This window comes from Pteropus alecto, unplaced genomic scaffold (assembly GCF_000325575.1).
Source record: "Pteropus alecto unplaced genomic scaffold, ASM32557v1 scaffold25, whole genome shotgun sequence".
Taxonomy (NCBI): domain Eukaryota; kingdom Metazoa; phylum Chordata; class Mammalia; order Chiroptera; family Pteropodidae; genus Pteropus; species Pteropus alecto.
The window spans coordinates 14,356,215-14,374,009 of NW_006441955.1; the positions used below are offsets into that span (position 1 = coordinate 14,356,215).

Genomic DNA, 17,795 nt, shown 5'->3' on the forward strand with positions numbered 1-17,795 from the left:
CGCGCTGTAGCCGGGCGCCCCCTAAGTTTGGAAGCCGCCGCGGCGCGGAGAGGCGCCTGCACAAGGGGAAGAAAGTTTTGCGGGGTGCGCCGAGCGGGCCCTGGGCGCACCTCCCGTTGCTCCCTCCCCTCTTCCCGGCGCCTGGAGCCGGTTGGCGGGGAGTGGGGGGAGGCAGCATGGCCCGCGAGCCGGAGGAAGAGGAGACGGCGGGGGTGGCCGCCCTGGCCCGCTGCTGCCCGGGCTCGCCGGGCCGGCCTGGGGCCGGAGCGCTGCGGCCGTCCCTCTGGCTGTTCTGCCTCGTCGCGTGCTGGCTCCTGGGTGCCGCGGCCGACGCCGACTTCTCCATCCTGGATGAGGCGCAAGTGCTGGCGAGCCAGATGCGGAGGCTAGCGGCCGAGGAGCTGGGTGTCGTCACCATGCAGGTATGGGGTCCCCGTTAAGCCTTCGAACTTGCTAGGCATCTTGCCTCTCTGCGCAGAACTGGGTCCCCAGTACAGGTCCCCTTGACCGTGCACCAACCTTCCTGGCATGCACATACCCCACCCCCCGCCTTTTTCCGCCGGATCCCTCTGTTCTCTGTACAGGACCCCCGATCCCCTCCCAACTTAACACACCAACTCTTCCCTGCACTCAGGTAACCCTCCGTTTCTCCTGCAGAAGCCGCTGCCCTTTGCACGGAGCCCATTCTCCCCTTCCCCCCGCACAGCTCCTTTATCTCGGCAAGGATTCTCCTTTTCCCTCGAAACTCCTTCTCTAATTTGCACGAATTGTCACCGCCGTCCTGTTTTTTACCCCGCCACCACTGCAAACTTCCCTTCCCTCTTTGTGTACCCATCCGGATGCAGACGGCCCCGCCGGGCTGGTGCGATTTTCCGAGGCCCCCATCCTATTCCCCTGACCACCTCCTCGTGACCCTCCGGCCGAGGCTCATCGATGGGCGCCGCGAGGGTAGGCACCAGAGTGTGCGCAGCTGCTCCTGGGCCACCTGGGTCCCGGCGGAGAGCCGCCGGGGGTGCTGACTCCGCGCGCTCTCTCCCTGCGCGGGTGTTTTGGGGGAGGGGCTGGCGTGGTAGATTCCTCGTAGATTCCCGACTCTTGTCCTGTGTGGGAGATTTTTTGTTGTTGCTTTCTGCTGTTGCCATTGTTGGCTGCACAATGTCCGCTGTGCGATTTTGGTTTGTTTTGTATATGCCTTTTGGAGGGGAGGAAAAGGGCTTCCCATTTCCTTAGATTGTTTACGGTGTGAGTCCTCCTCAATAGAGGAAGGGGGCTTCAGAAAGATTGAGGGCGGCTTATAAAGAATCCTGAAGATGCTGCTAATAACCAACAGTAGTAAAAATTGCTAAACAGCAACCACCTGGAGATTCTATCCCGCCGTTATTTTAACCGACTTGGCCAGAAAGGCCCCTTCGGGTAGGAGAGGTTGAGGTAACATTACAAGTCTGAAACCTTTGCTCTGACATTCTTCTGGAAAGCAACCTTATTCTCTTATGCATCCTAAAAACAATAAGGGTGAAGAACGTGGTCTTCGAAAGAGCGAAGTTTCCAAGAATATGTTCTTGGAATAGGTTTCTGAATTCGATTTTACTGTGACCACCCTTCCACCTACCACTGCGAATGAGAGGCGTTTTGAGTCACTTTGGTGGTATTCAGGTTTCTGACATTTTTTTTTTAACCTCCCTCTCTACGACCTCCCCAGTCTCCTCCCAGGATGATACAGTTTTCCTTGCTTTAGCAAGTTCCGCAGACCTTTTCTACTGTAGTGAAAGATAATTGAGACTTTTTTTTTTTTATTGGCGAGGTGAGGTTGAAGGTGCATGGTTTGCTCCAAAGATAATTCTGTACAGTATTTATTTGCAGACACCGGGCCCTGAAGTGCTAGAGTCGGAGCCTTCATTTGCATAATAATAGACAAGCTTTTAAGTTACCTCATTTAACTGTCCTTTTCTATGCAGATCTTTCAGGTTTAAATTCAGTTACAATTTTTTCCATATGTATTTTCTGATTGCTGACAGAGTACTTAGGAGTGAAGTGACTTTTAGAGGAAATGAAACTAAAATGTTAAGAAAAACCTAGGATTTGTTTTTCAGTGGTGAACGTTTCAATTCAGAGCACAAACAGTTGTGTTTTTGCATAGAGACACCTCTTTTAATAAAGGAAATTTAACATGTTTCTGTTTTCAACTGCATTTGTATGATTAGTAGGCATTTGTCATCTTCACCCTATCACTAGGGCTGGACAAGGGATCTTAGGGATTTCCCCCCATGTAAGCTAAGGGCTTGCTTTCTCTAAGATGCTGACAGCAGTTTTACTGTTTCTCACCCGATCCTTGACAAAAGGTGAAATCGGATCCCAACACATTGTCATTCAGGTAGGGATCCAAAGCAAATGTAGTTTTAAAAGGCTTCCCTGTTGAAAAGGAGACACTTTAGGAAAAAAGCTCTGATCGGTGGGGGGTTTGTGCCCAAATGGCCCTTTATCTCCTCCCAACTGGCCTCTTTCTAACACCTTTGCAACCTCACTGTGGAAACTGGCTCCCTGGGGACAGGGTTTTGTCTGGCAAAATGTGAAGTGGCTTCTCTCCTTTTTTGAAAGGAGAAGCACATACTGTATTTAAATTCCTCTTCTTGAGCTGTACATGATCTGCCACTTGCCTCCGTCTGGAAAGATTGGAGAAAGAGTCTCTTTTTAATTTTGTTAGGCTTCCAGCTTTTTTTCTGCGGGGTGGGGGATACTTGTAAAATAAAATCTAAGACAGGTTAGATTTTTGACCCTTAGAACAAAGATTTTGAGCCTCACATTTTCCTCTGTAAACCTTTGGGATTTATTCAGTAGGACCGAAATTATGCGGGGTAAATTACCTAAAGTGCAGATTATATAGTCCTCCCTTGTGGAATGTTGGATTTTATAGCAGTAGAGCTAATCTGTTTTTCAGAGGTAGGAAGCCTCATGTGGGCATTAAGGTGAGTGGGTCAGGCTTCCATATGAGGAGACTGGGGAGAGCTTTTATCTGCAGGAAAAGAATGTCCTCCCTTGATTAAGGGATTGATTCCTTTCATTTGACCTTGGCATTTCCAGCTCAATGCAGACCTTTCAGGATAGCATCTTATTTAATGAGAAACTTTCTGTAAGTCAGTATATATTTTAAAAGCCTATTTTCAGACCTTTAAATTGCTTCTGCTGTGCCTAAAATTCTCTAAAGACAATTTTTAATTTTGGAAAATTGCAAAGTAGTCCTGAAACGAGGCCTGTTGCAGCATTTGAAATGGCAGCAGTACTGCTCACCAGAGGTTGCGAAGGGTAATTTTACAAAAACAAAAACCAGGCCTTCTTTCAGCACTGTAGTTTCCCACGACATAGTTTTGTGCCTGCTGATAGAGGAGACAGTTTGAGAAACAGTCCGTCTTTAAGATTTTCTTGAAAAGATTTTCTTGTAGAGACTGTCTACCCTCGTTGTTGTTGCTCTTGTTCCTTTTTAGTAATGACGAAAATTTAAAAATTTTTAGTTATTTGCGCCAATTAATTTTGCTAGTGCCCTGGGAAGCTGCCACTGAAAACTGCCCCCTGGCAGCAGACATCATACATCATGGGTCAAAGTCAAAAACCTAATCATTGTCTCCTCAGGGGTCTTGTGGAGTAGAGCCATCTACGTTGTAATCTGGGAAGCAGAGACTGGCTGTGTCCAAGGAGACTTGCTTCTTATTCACTCATGCAACAAGTTTTTATCCAGCAGCATCATGGAGTGGAAGGAACTCTATACTGGGTTCCAGCTTTGCCATTTAAAAGTTGGATGATCCTCATTGGCAAATTTGGGAATGATTCTTCCCAGAGATTTGTTTTGTGGACCTAATGAAAAGAGTGAATGTGAAGGCACCTGTTAATGTGAGGCTGGGGTTGGGAAATGTTGATGGATGTGGTTGTTCTTAAATGGAGAAGTATTGAAAACTTACTGTGCACAGAGCGCTATGCTAGGTGTTTAGGGATTTACAAGGAGGCATTTTTAGCACAGCCCCCTCACATTTACAGTCTGACGGAGGGGGTAAGATTGCACAGGTAAAACAGTTAAGTAACAATGCCTGCTTGTTAGAAGGCATATCTGGCTCTGGGAGCCATTTCACCAGGCACTTATAAGGCCCATTTAACATTATATGACAATACAGGCTTCCTAACAGCAAGAACCTGGCACACGGCCAGTGTGCCCGCCTTGATGTTAGCTCTAACACAGCTCTGCCGGTCTGGGCATAGTCCCTGTGAACTTGGCAGACACACTAGCAGGTTGGTCAGACAGCTGCTGTATGCAGCCTGGAAGTGGAGTGCGGGCGGGGGTCCTTCTAGTAGGTGCAGAAGAAATACCAGAAGCACAAACTAGAGCTTCAACTCAAATTGAAGAAAGAGCAGCAGCCAGGACAGATGCGATTTCAGGAACCAGAGAGCTCAACTAAGGTGAGGTGTTGGCTGAAAATAGAGAGCAACGTTGTAATATTGTAATAGCTGCACTGAAAGTGAAAGGGGAGGCCTTTGTATGCAGTAGAACAGCATTGTATAAATTTATTATTTATTTTTGTGACAAATGCTCAACAAACTTGGGGGCGGGGAGGTGGTGCTTCTGCTCTGTGATGGGCCTTGGGTTAGGCTAAGCTGGGGATATGAGATAAATAAGGCTTGGTGTGTCCCCTTAACCTCTCAGCTGATTATGGAGACAGATACAAAAAGAGATGTTAGATACAGGAGATTAGTGAGAGTCAGAGGTGTTAGAATGCTGTGGGTTAGTACCTTAGTAGAAAGAGGCACAGTGCATTATGGGAGTACAGAGGAGGCCTGTCCAATCCCATCTGGCGAGGTCATGGATGGTGGCTGCTCCTCCCTCAGCCTTTTCAGTTAACCGTCCACACACGCAGGCCAATCTTGAAAGCAGCAGCAGCCTCAAGCATGAATGGTAACCAAATCAGTTAGTTCATCAGTCATTAATAATTCTTTGGTAGCACTGGACAAGGTAGTCGGTTATATCTTAAGTGCATCAATAGGAGGTGGCTGTGACTTGTACCTCTTCACATGGCCCATGTCTTACCTCGTTTCTTTGGCCATCACCCCTGGAAGCTTTTGTGGTTAACAGACATAAACATTTTGGTGGCTCTCCTATAGCTGCATGCTGATATGCAGTTATGTTTAGGTAGTATTCATATTTTCCTGTAAATTGTGTCCATCATACGAGGGATGGTATGTTTTAGATGTTTTGAATGTGTACTTAGGCAATAGAGAGTGTTTTGGGGGACGGGAGGAAATCACCTGTATTTGCAAATAATGTGATTTGATTCTATGCCTTGTGTACAAAATAAGCCCTAGTGCAAAACCTGCTGCCTTGCTCTCTTTTGAAATTGAATATTTGCTGTAGAAGAAAACTGACCATTGATGGGTGACTCTGAGCTGAATTTGGTAAGAATGAGCCCAAGGAAAAGCATGTCGAATGACTTCGGATGGACTGTCCCTTTTGTGCTTAAGACTTCCTTTACTTCCTGTCCGCTAATACCTGTCTTAGCTAGCATCCTCTCCTGTGCTTATGTTTTTCCTGCCAACCATAGTTGAGTCTGGAGGGTGACGGGGGAGGGGAAGGAGATGGTTTCACACTTTATAACTTGGTGCTATTTCTGGTTGCTGCTTGAGGAGTTCCTTCCTTGAGCTTAAGTGGATGAGCAGACAGGAACCTTGCAGAACTCTGGAATTTTGGTATTATGTGCAGTGGGATTTATTTTGGGTATCTTTGAACTTTGCGTAAAAATGTGTTGAAATTCAAAATATGAAGGGACAATTGAGAACAAAGGCTTAAAAAATTTAATTTTTTAATTACAGTTGACATTCAGAGACAACAGTTTTGACTTGGCTAGTTATTAACCACATAACTTCCAGCACAATTTTAAATTGCTCTGAACTTTCGTGTCTTCATGCTTCATTTGGCTAATGGAGGGAAATATCTTTTAAAAGATAAATGTCTAACATGAAGTCTAATATAGGAAGTCAGTAAACAAATAAATATGGGACAATCTGTTTAGAGTCAGAGCACAGAACTGGAAAACAACAAATATGTAGCTCCCAAGCCTGAATGAAACTGAAATCTCATCTTCATAACCTGTAGATTTCAATGTGAGCAGTTCTCTGTTTCAGGGGTTATCAAACAGACCTCAGGGATGTGGTACAAAATCATCCTTCAGGATTTATGAAGAAAATATTAGACCTTCTATTCATAGTTACTTATTTGCTTAAAATTTTTTTTTTAGCACAAAGATTTGAAAAAAATATATACAGAAGTAAAGAAGAGCAGAAAAATGCCCGTGGATCTGTTAGCCAACTTAAATAGTTATTAACAGGCTGGTTTCATCTCTGCCTCTACCTGCTCTTCCTCTTCCCTTGATTATTTTGAAGCAAATTCCAGATATACACAACTTCATAACATTTTTTTATTGCATCCTTATTTAATTTCTGTATTTTAAAAATGTTTTATAATATACATAATATATGGTACACTGATCTATAGCATTTGCTATCACAAATAAATACAAATATTTTAGAGGGTATACACTTTAAATTTTTTATGATGACATGCCATTGCTGTGTCCCCCAGCCCTTTACAAATACTAGTATCTTTGCCTAGCAACCTTCCCAGTTTTCCAGATGCAATGTCAAGCTTCTTTTGGGAAGCTTTTCTGAGACCCTTTTTTTTCCCCCTTATACATGTCATCTGGCTCTCATATTCATGCCTGGCTTTCTCCCACAAGGGTGAGAGGTTCCACACAACATAGGCCATGTCCTCTCCCTACTCCTCTTCTCTCCCCTTCCCAGAGGAGGAAGGAGTGAAAAAGGGACAAGGCAAGATCATGTTTAAGTGGGAAAGAGGGAAGGGTTGAAGAGGAAAAGCTGGACTATATACATATTTGTCTAATAATCACTGTTAGCAGATCAGCCTGGGTGCGTCAATTTGCAGAACTGGAGGCTGGAAGAGGGCAGGAGAAGCATCCAGGGCATCCACATCCAGAGCTTTTCCTCCGAGAGCTCATGTCCCTTATCAGGGAGGCTAAACCAATTTGTATAGGTCAAAACAGCATAGCAAGAAATACTAAAATATGGAATCTAGATTATACCCAGAGTTGCTGAATCTAATGTTTACAGAGGTCAGTTAGACAAAAATGAGTGAGGTGGGCCAGCTGTAGATCAGTAGGGAATGGTGTTTGCTGTTGTAAATGAAGGGCACGTGTCAGGGCTGAAGGGAGGCAGGTGCCACTCAGCTGCAATTGTTGCCCAGTAGCAGTGTGGATCTAGTGTTGCTACATGACTCTTTTTCAAGAGAAGCTGGATATCTGGCTTTTAGATGAAATCTCCTCATCCTTAAAATATGTGGATCTAGTGTTGCTACATGACTCTTTTTCTGGCTTTTAGATGAAATCTCCTCATCCTTAAAATGTTGGCAACTAATTTACAAAAAACTAAAACAAAACAAAAAAAACCACCATGTGGGCCAAACCAAACATGTTTGCAGGCTGGATCAGGCCAGAGGCCACCAATTTGCAGTGTCTCGATTAGAATTATTCAGTGTGTTCCAGGAGATGAAATTGGTGTTTGTATGTAAAGGTTATGGGGAAGCAAGTTTCTGTGTAATAGAAAGGAAAACTTTCTGATAGAAGAGTTCTAAGTTGGATTTCTTTGGGAGATGAGCTCCCTGTCATCATAGTTACTAAAATAAATAGTTGTTGAACGTTTATTTGGTGCCTGGCACTACGTTAGGTCTGAGATATCCATATCAGTTAATTTCTGATGCAATGAATGTTATGAGAGAGGAGGTTCCAAATGCTTGGAGAAAGTATGTCAGGGTTGTTAACCTTTCTAGGGGAAGTGGAAAGGGATTGATCCTCTGGAAAAAGTGGAATGAATAAGAGGTGGTTTGTCCAAGAGTGGCATTCTGGAAGACTCCTTTGTAATGGCACCTTTGAGGAATGGAAAGATGGCATTAAGGTTTGGAGTTTAGAAAGCTAGAAGGACAAGGTCAGAAGTAGACTGAGGTCAAGTTGTGAGATCTGTGGATACTTCATGTTTGAGACTTCTTATATGGCAGGTTACAGAACAACCAATTGATACCGGCTTGAACAAGAAAGGAACCTACTGCCTTATGTGATTGAACAGGTTGTGATAGATCTTTGGGCAGGGCTAGATTAGGACTCAAACAATGTGGCCAGTACCCGATTTCTCTCTTTGCATGCATCTTAAATAGATTCTCCCCTTTTTTTCAACATAACTGGCAGTAGCTCACCAGTGTTTGAGTTGAGAACTAGCTGCTGCCTCTGCCTGGTTCCCTTATATTTAGAGGAGATGTGCTCTGGGATTGAGGAACTAGGGATCTGGAGAAAGCATGGTACCTATAAAACTCAGCTGAAGTGACTTAGGATTTAGACTCCATTTGCAGCCATCAGCTGCCAGGGCCTGCTCCATATCTAGGCTCTGCTTCCCAAGTTCAGTTCTGGGTAGGGCCTGCTTTGTGGTCTCCCTGCTTCTGGCTCACAGACAGGCTGGCTGGCTTCCCACTGTGGTCTTGTGGTCCGCCCTGATGGGTTGTACAAATCCAGGCTCAGCAGGTCTGCCCTTGGCATGCCTTTTCTCCCTGACCTCTCAGATACACAGATCACTGGGTGCCATGAAATCTGGGAAGGACCAGAGAGAAAGTCAGATCTAAATCCCTCCTTTTACAGATGAGAAACAGACGCTGTGGGGAAGTGACTCTCTGGAGATCATACCAGTAGTAAGTGATAGGCTTAGAACTCATCTTGGTCTTAGGGCTCTTGGCTTTTTGACCCTTTTCACAATACTGTGGTATCCTGTGGGAGCGCCATTTTTCCAAGAGAAGGTCGCTTTGCAATGGAAAGCGACATTACTTAAGAACCTTTACATTCATTCCTCTTTTGGGGGAAAAAAGTGTTTGGCTTACTTTATGGCTGAGAACTTAAAGCTGATAGTCTAATTTGACAGCTGACTGGCTTTTTAAAAAGTTATTTAAATACCTAGAAGTCAGTGAGCCACTGAAGAAATAAAATCTTAGACTTACTACAGTGTTTTAGATATTTTTTGAAAGAGCTAAAATTAAATGATCAATAGCTATTTATAATTGTGAATCTGCACCAACCACTAAAATTAACTTTTTATTAAAAAGATAAAGAATAAGAAGAAAATAAAACTTGAGGGGAGGAACAGCTTTGTTTTTTTGATGTTTGTTTGTGTAAAAGCTACAGAAAGAGATTCCACCTATAATTTTCAGGCAAAGTTCTGTTTTAGAATTGAATTTCAGGACCTGCATCTCTCTGCAGCCATTCATAGACATTAGAAATTTGAAGTTCTTTCTCATTTCTTCCCTTTCCTCCTTTACCCTCTATTTGTGTGTGTGAAAATTGCAGTAGCAGTATTACTTTAAAGGAGTTGTTTGGTTTGATAATGAAACAAGATGTCATGATGTCATGCAAATGCCTCTTTACCTTGCCCTCTTTGCCCTGATTTCAAAAGAAATTTCTTGTTTTTCAGATTTATATAGTCAAATGATTTCTGAGTTAGTTACATTTAGAAAAGTTTCTCAATACCGGAATGGATCAACTGAAAAGTAGCTTATGGTCCACAGTTCCTTGGAAATAATGTGCTTTATTACGATCGTAGGGTAGATGCCAGTAGAGTAAATTCTTATCTATTACATGTGATAACATCTCGGTTCTGTTCGAACTATAACAGTTATTTTAAAGACTCTGTCAAAGAACCAAGACTGCTGCACTTTTTTCTTCATTCCCCTTGGATATTTTCTTAAATTTTATTTTTGCATGGAGTATTTTAAAAGCTACTCCGAGGCCTTGGTGGAAGGGCAGTGAAAATCCACACGCTAGTGAGAATGAATCTGAATTTTTAATTAGGCTTTGAGTTGTTTCTTCAAAGTGTGGAGACATCATTAGTGATGTAAGTCTTGTTGCATTAGCAGAGACTGACATTTTACTTCAAACGAGGAGAGTGCAGCTGTCCTGTGCAGATAAAAGTTGCCAAGTGTGGAATAGCAAGGTGGATTGGTAGATAATTAGCTGTCCCACATTACTGCAGTGTTGAAGAAGCCTGCCAGTCATGGACAGGAAGGAGGAATTATTAGCAGGAGAAAATCCAAGTGTGTCATAAAGCAATTTGGAATCACTTCAGCTGTGGCAGAGCTGATAAGGCGAATGTTAAGGGAACAAGACAAACTAAGTCTAGTAGATGATAGGCAAGTTTCTTTTTTTTAAAAAAAATCTTAATTTAAAGGAGGAATGGCTAGAAATTAATGATTCATAAACACTCTGAAGTACAGATTCATCAGTCTGCTCTGATTCCGTGTATAAAATAAATAATAGCCAGCTTAAAATAGTCTTCATATTTTCATGTCACTGGAAAATAAAGTGCGAATTCTATATAGAAAAAAAAATCACAGGGAAGCCATAAAGCCTTGACAATTATTGTGCTATGTATAACCATGAAAAGATATTTGAAGAAATTTTGAAGTGTATCACCTCCCTGATACAATATTTATAAATGGTTTAAGGATATTTTTATGGCCTTATTGGTGGAATATGTGTGTTTATTTAAATTTTCTAAAAGCTCTTCTGTGATCATCACACTCATCTCCGGAAAATGAGAGGTGTAGAAAGACCTGTTGGGTTTCTTGTCCATCCTCAGTCATTTTCTAACTCAGATGAAACTTCATGGGATTTTTTTGTCCACCTGATTGCTCCCTGTGCCCCTGCCAAGATACTGAACTCTCTTGTCCCAATTTCTTCCATGTTTATTGATTGGCTTTCTCCAAAGCCAGTGCTTCTCTTGGCAGCTCAGAGACAGGAAGTGCTGAAGTGGTTTGGGTGCTGTATTCTGCTTGGATAGTGGCCTCTCTGAATGACAGCTACCCTTGACCAATGCAGGAGAGCCAGTTTTTTGTTCTTTGCTGCTTGATCTGCTCCCTCCCTGGGAAACTCACTAGGTTGTTGCTGCCCTGGGCAGTTTTGGAGAAAACCAGGAGAATTGAGGTTTTTGACAATCTTGGCTATTGGATCTAGAGTTGATTTCACTGACTCTGAGAGAAATGGGGATATTTGCCCCTTGGTAACCTTGGAGGGGACTAGACTCTGTGCTGATTGTAAACCAATCTCATTTGTTATGGGTTGAGATCCTGGAGATAATGTAAATTCAGGTGACCATCAAGGAGGCCTGGAAATTTTCATTTGCGTATATGTGTACATTCAGATAATGTGGACAAGAGTTGCAAACAGTAAAGCTTTATATAAATGAGAGTTATTAGAGCATGAGCTCCCACAAGAAAGAGCCCAGATTTATTCATCTGTATAATCATGGTTTTGTTAGCACTGTCACTGGTATGTGGTGAGGGCTCAAAATGTCTGGACTGGGGAAATTGTATGCCCATCTTCAAACAGTAGACTTTCTAGTAGTTTCTATTCCAGTTTAACTTTTACTACTATGTCTCCTGTGTTAATTTCATTATTTATGCTAGACTTGGAGTGAAATGTCTTGAGTCTTTACTTGTTACTAAAGATTTGTCAGTGTTTCAGATGAAAGTGTCTAGCAGGGTATCAAGCACATTAGGACCCTATTAGGTGCTTCCGTCGTTTAATTTCTTCATGTTAGAGAAAGTCGGGGGTCCGTATATTGAGGACATTTAGGAATATAAAAACAAAAATGTGCGTACTTGCAAATTATGTGCTTAGAGCTACTTTATCCTACAGGTTAAATTCATTGGTTAATTTATTTATTGAGCACATATTATATGCCAGGTTTGTGGTTAAAAAAAGAGACAATTCCTATTCTTAGGGGATATACCACCTACTAGGGGAAATAGTTATTAAAGAGATAATCACATAAATAAATATAAATTTTTAGTAGTGTTATGAAGGAGCCAGGACTATTAAAGTACCAGAGAGAGCCTTTAAAAATATGTTAGATATGTCACTTCTCTGCTTAAAATTCGTTAAAGGTTCCCATCTAACTTGGAGTAAAATTACAGTGGCCGTCACAGCTGGATGTGATCTGGCCCCCGATATCTTTGTGGCCTTATCTGTTACCTCCCTTTCTCTTACCAAGCGTCCACGCTTCACATTCCCATGTGCGCACATATATACACACACCCCCCCACACTCACCCACCCCTCCCCCCACACAGTACCTCCAACACTCCAAGCACATCCCTGCCCCAGGTAAGCTTGATATTGTTCAGTGCATGCAGTTTTCTTGTGGAATGGTGCTTGGCACTAAGACTCACTCAGTTAAATTTTGTTGGACAAGGATGAGTGGGAGTGATTGACTCTGGACTGGGTGGTATGGGAAGAAATCTGAGGAGGTAATGAAAAGGAGGAACCAATCGGAGGTGGAGGTGGGGGCTTGCAGAAGGAAGAGGAGCCAATCAGGGGAGGAGTTGGTTAACAAGGAGGAGGAACCAATTGGGAGGAGTTGGGGGCTAGTGGAAGGAAAAGGAGCCAATCAGAGGAGTTGGGGGACTAGCAGAAGGAAAAACCAAGAATCAAAGGAGGGTTGGAGGACTAATGTGCCAACGGAGAAGAGCTCGTTTAGAGGTCTTGAGAGGCAGGACTCTGGCATACTTGAAGAACTGAGAGAAAGCCAGGAGCTGACTTTTAGCATGCCAGCAGAAGAGTGATGCAAGTGAGTAATTTGGATTCTTATTTCTAATCAATGCAAGTAAAATTGTTTCCCACTAACTCTTTTAGTCATGCCCTTACAAATGAAGACCCATTCGAAGGGTAAAGATGCATGGTGAGAGACCCTGGATCTGTAGAGGTCTGGAAGTTGGATCGTCTTTGGCAGGCCATTTGTTTCTCTTCCAGTAGAGAGAGAGGGGAGACTCCAGCTTCATTAAAGTACATCATGGAGAAAAAACTGAAATATACCTTCACTGTTTTATATCTAGAATTTAAAAAAAGACTCATGCTTCCCATGTTATTTTTTTTCTCTTGGCAAAATAATAAAACGGCTAGAGCCAATTCTGAGCAAAATACAGACAAACCCTGCTTATTGTATTTTGCTTTATTGCACTTTGTAGCTATTATATCTTTTACAATTTGAAGGTTTGTGGCAACCCTGGGTTGAGCAAGTCTATGAGCGCAATTTTTCCAACAGGCTCTGATGATGGTTAGCATTTTTTAGCAATAAGTATTTTAAATTAAGGTATGTACATTGTTTTTTAAGGCATAATGCTATTGCACATGTATTAGACTACAGTATAGTGTAAACATAACTTTTATATGCACTGGAAGACTAAAAAATTTGTGCAACTCTATTGTGATATTTGTTTTATTGCGGTGGTCTGGAACTGAACCCGCAATATTTCTGAGGTGTGCCTGTAATGAAATCCTGTAGTAATGATTCAGATATACTTCCTCCCCATTGTATTACACGGATTGATTCATTCATTCATAGATTTATATACAGTAAAATATACTGTTCTTACCACCTTGCAAATAGCCATGATCACTTTTTAATGTGACTTTGAAATTTTAGAACAAAAATCTTATGAAGTGTATCAAGCTTTTATTATTTTTAAAGAATTGTAAATATATACATAGCATAATTTTCTATTTTAACCATTTTTACTCAGTTTTGTGACATTAAATACATTCACATTGTTGTGCTGGCTTTACCCCATCCATCTCCAGAACTTTTTCATCTTCCCAAACTGAAACTCTGTACCAATTAAACAGTAATTCCTCACTTCCCTTTCCCCCAGCCACTGGCAACTACCCTTTACTTTCGATCTCTATGAATTTGACTCCTCGCCTTACCTCGTCTAAATAGAATCGCAGAATATTTGTCCTTTTGTAACTAACTGATTTATTTCACTTACCATGTCTTTAAGGTTCACGCATGTTTATTGCTTGAATCAATTTCCTTCCCTTTTAAAGCTGAATAATATTCCATTGTATGTATTTACCATATTTTGTTTGTCCATTCATCCATCAACGGACACTTGGGCGCTTTTATCATTTGGCTACTTTAAATAATGCTACTATGAACATAGGTATACAAATATTTGAGTTCTTGCTTTAGTTCTTTTGGGTCTGGACTCAGAGTGGAATTGCTATATCATATAATTTTATGTGTAATTTTTTGAGGAACAGTCATACTGTGTTCCATAGTGGCTGCACGGTTTTATGTTATCAGCAATGCACAAGAGTTCTAATTTCTCCACATCCTTGCCAACACTTTTTTTTTTTTAAATAATAGCCATCTTACTTACTGATGTCTTTTGTGTGAAAATGTACTCTTTTTGGTGTAGAGTTCATGAGTTTTGATAAACGCACAGTCATGTAACTAACTATCACCACAACCAATATACATAACAAATATTTGAGTTCTTGCTTTAGTTCTTTTGGGTCTGGACTCAGAGTGGAATTGCTATATCATATAATTTTATGTGTAATTTTTTGAGGAACAGTCATACTGTGTCCCATAGTGGCTGCACGGTTTTATGTTATCAGCAATGCACAAGAGTTCTAAGTTCTCCACATCCTTGCCAACACTTTTTTTTTTTTAAATAATAGCCATCTTACTGATGGCTGTTATGAGTGTGAAAATGTACTCTTTTTGGTGTAGAGTTCATGAGTTTTGATAAACGCACAGTCATGTAACTATCACCACAACCAATATACATAACAGTTTCATCACTCCCTCCAAATTCTCTTTGTAGTCAGTCCTCCCCCACCCTCTCACCTGGAACCCCTAAAAACCATCTCCATCTTTGTAATTTTGCCTTTCTAGAATATCATATAAATGGATGCATTATGGTATGCACTTTGAGTCTGATTTTTTAAATTTAGTGTAATGTATTTGAGATTCATTGATATTGTGTTTATCAATAGTTCATTCCTTCTTATTGCTGAATAGAATTCCATTGTGTAGGTATACCAGTTTGTTCATTCACCAATTGAAAAACATTTGAATTTTTTCGAGGTTCTGAATCTCTTACAAACATTCTTATGTTTATCCACGTACAAATTTTTCTTTTTGAACATATGTTTTCCAGTCTCTAGGGGTGGGATTATTATGTCATATATTAAGTGTATGTTAAACTTTGTGAGAAACTGCCAGTCTGTTTTCCAAAGAGGCTATATCATTTTGCATTCCCACTAGCAATGGCTCCACATCCCTACCAGAACTTGATTGGGTCAGTCATTTTAATGCTAGCCATTGTAAAATGTGTAAAGTGGTATCTCTTTGTGGTTTTCTATCCCTGATGGATAATAGTGCCGAGCAATTTTTTTATGTGTGTATTTGCCATTAGTATATATTTTTTGGTGAAATGTCAAAACTTTGCCCATTTTTAAATTGGGTTGGTTCCTTATTGTTGACTTTAAAAAACAATTTACTGATTTTATTAAGTCTGTAAATTTTTGTACAGTGATCACCACCATTCAGTTTTATAACATTTCCATTACTCCCAAAAGTTTCAATGTGCCTACTTATTGTTGAGTTCTGAGAGGTGAAATTTTTAAAATTCAGATCTATTTTTTTCCTTATGAGGGCTCTCCACATTCTACTATTATAAGTTTTTTTTAAATGACATCGTCCCCACAAGAGGTTTGCTTTCATTACTTAAAGAATAATGATACCCACAGTTAGAAAAAGTGTAATCCAGGATAAGAAATCTTTAAAACAGTTCTGGATTTTGTGGTTCTTGTTTTCAGCTAAAAGCAAAGCATTATTTAAAAGTTTGGGTTAAAGTGGCCCATGTAGTTTCTTAGATTTATTTAGTCAGTCAATCAGCCTGTTAATAACTACTGACCTCACTCTGTTTTGTCCCAGCACTGCCCTAGGTATGGGAGTACAATGATGAGCAGAACAGAGTCCCTGCCTTTGAGAGGCTTATGTTCTAGAAGAGGGAGATAGATATTAAATATGCAAAAGTTAAAGATAACGTTGGACCCTGCTTAGTTCTATGAAGGAGATAATGTGTTCAAAGGAGGCCTCCCGGCTGGGGGCGGTGGGGGTGGTAGGGGCACTGCTATTTGAGCTGAGCTGAGCTGAGGCATGACTCCGGAAGAGACAGCCTAGGAAGGAGCTGCAGGAAGGAGTAGGACACACAGGGCCTGAGAGAAGAATGAGCTTGGTGTGTTTGAGGTGCTGAAGGAGGGTGGGAGTGGAGGAGGAGGAGAGGTGATAGGATCGCCGTGAAGACCAAAAGTTTGGATTTTATTCTGGCTGAAATGGGAAGCCTTTGGAGGATTTTAGGCACCAGAGTGATGGAAGTTGACTTTTACTTCGGAAACATACCTCTGGATGTTGGATACCCTAGCCTAGTTGTATGTGGTGGTGGTGAGGATTGGGGAATGAAGGGAGGCAGACATGGAGGCAGGGAGAGTAATGAAAGTATTTATTCTTCATAGGGTGGTATTGCCACATTTACCTTTGTGATTTCATTTAAATATGATAAAATGTATTTAATGATGTACATCAACAAAGGCCCAATGGGTCAGGGTTGTGATTTGAAAAAAAGTAGGACAGCTGCAACAGACTAAAGATGCAAAAAAATAAAATAAAATAAAAATAAGACTATTCGGTATAGAAAATATGAGACAACATTGGTAATCTTCATATTTATAGATATTCTGTGCCAAGACATTAATTATCAAAGGCAGTTGGGGTCTTAGCTTACCAACAATGTAACTTTTGACAAGTCCTTTTTTCCTTTTTATAGCCTCAGTTTTCTTACTTTATAAATAGAAAAGTAATACCTGCCTCACCCTGGGCGGGTTGTTAAGGATCACAGTGTATATATGTGACAGACTCATCATCATCATCATCTGGGACTGTTTGGATGTTTTGAATTGTAAGTAACAATCCATCTCTCTTCAAACAGCCTTAAAGAATAAGGATAATTTATTGGCTTAAATAACTTAAAGGTTTACAAATAGCGTGAACTTCATGCACAGTTTGATAACCCTGCCTCCATTTTCCCCCCTCTGTTACTCTCCTGGCTCTGTAACCATCTCGGTGTTAGCTAATCTTCAAGCTGGTTTTGCCTGTCATAAAATGAGTGTAGTGATTCCAGGCCTTTCAGGGGCACATCACACTTTTTAGAAGAAGACATCTCCCTTCTGCACTCATTGGAGGATACCTGGGGTTCACCCTGATTGGATTTACATAAGTTTGTGCCAGTCAGGACCTACTCCTAGAGCTGGGTTTGAGGTTGATTCCACCCCATTTCATGACTGCTGTACAATCTAGTGATTTGGGCAGCAGGGGCTAACACTGTTCATTACGATTCATTACAGTTATCCCTGTTATCATTTTAGCAGTAGAATATGGGAATGATTTTGATCCTTTCGGCTAGTATCTTCTTTATGCTGGACTCCTCTCCCCTTGTGGAGGCAGGGTTATCAAACTGTGCATGAAGTTCACACTATTTGTAAATCTTTAAGTTATTTAAAGTTAAACATAGGAAGTACTTGATGTTGTCATGTTAGCACGATAATTTGGGACTGTTTACTTGATTAGTGGAAGAATCTAAAGCAATTAGTATAGAAGGCAATTCTAATACTTTATATATTAGAATATAATTTTAGCTTTATATGGGGTGATTATGGTTTGGAATTAACCGTGCTGGTGGAGTGTATATTTTATAAACATTATTACAGATACATTTTAATCATTGTTTCATGATGCAATGTGTTTCAGACACAATCTTATTTCTAAGCACCTGGGGGCAGATACTTTATACTTTGTGTTTTGAAAATT

The 17,795-nt window shown here is 41.1% G+C and overlaps 1 protein-coding gene across 1 annotated transcript in view; it reads left to right on the top strand.

Moving 5' to 3' along the window:
• Positions 1-6: 6 nt before the first annotated feature.
• CACHD1 (cache domain containing 1) overlaps positions 7-17,795 on the top strand; it is a 198,661-nt gene continuing 180,872 nt past the window's right edge. Inside the window, exon 1 of the mRNA XM_006919278.3 lies at positions 7-422. Coding sequence (XP_006919340.1) covers positions 177-422 — 246 coding nt within the window. The 5' untranslated portion in view covers positions 7-176. The remainder of the gene's footprint in view (positions 423-17,795) is intronic.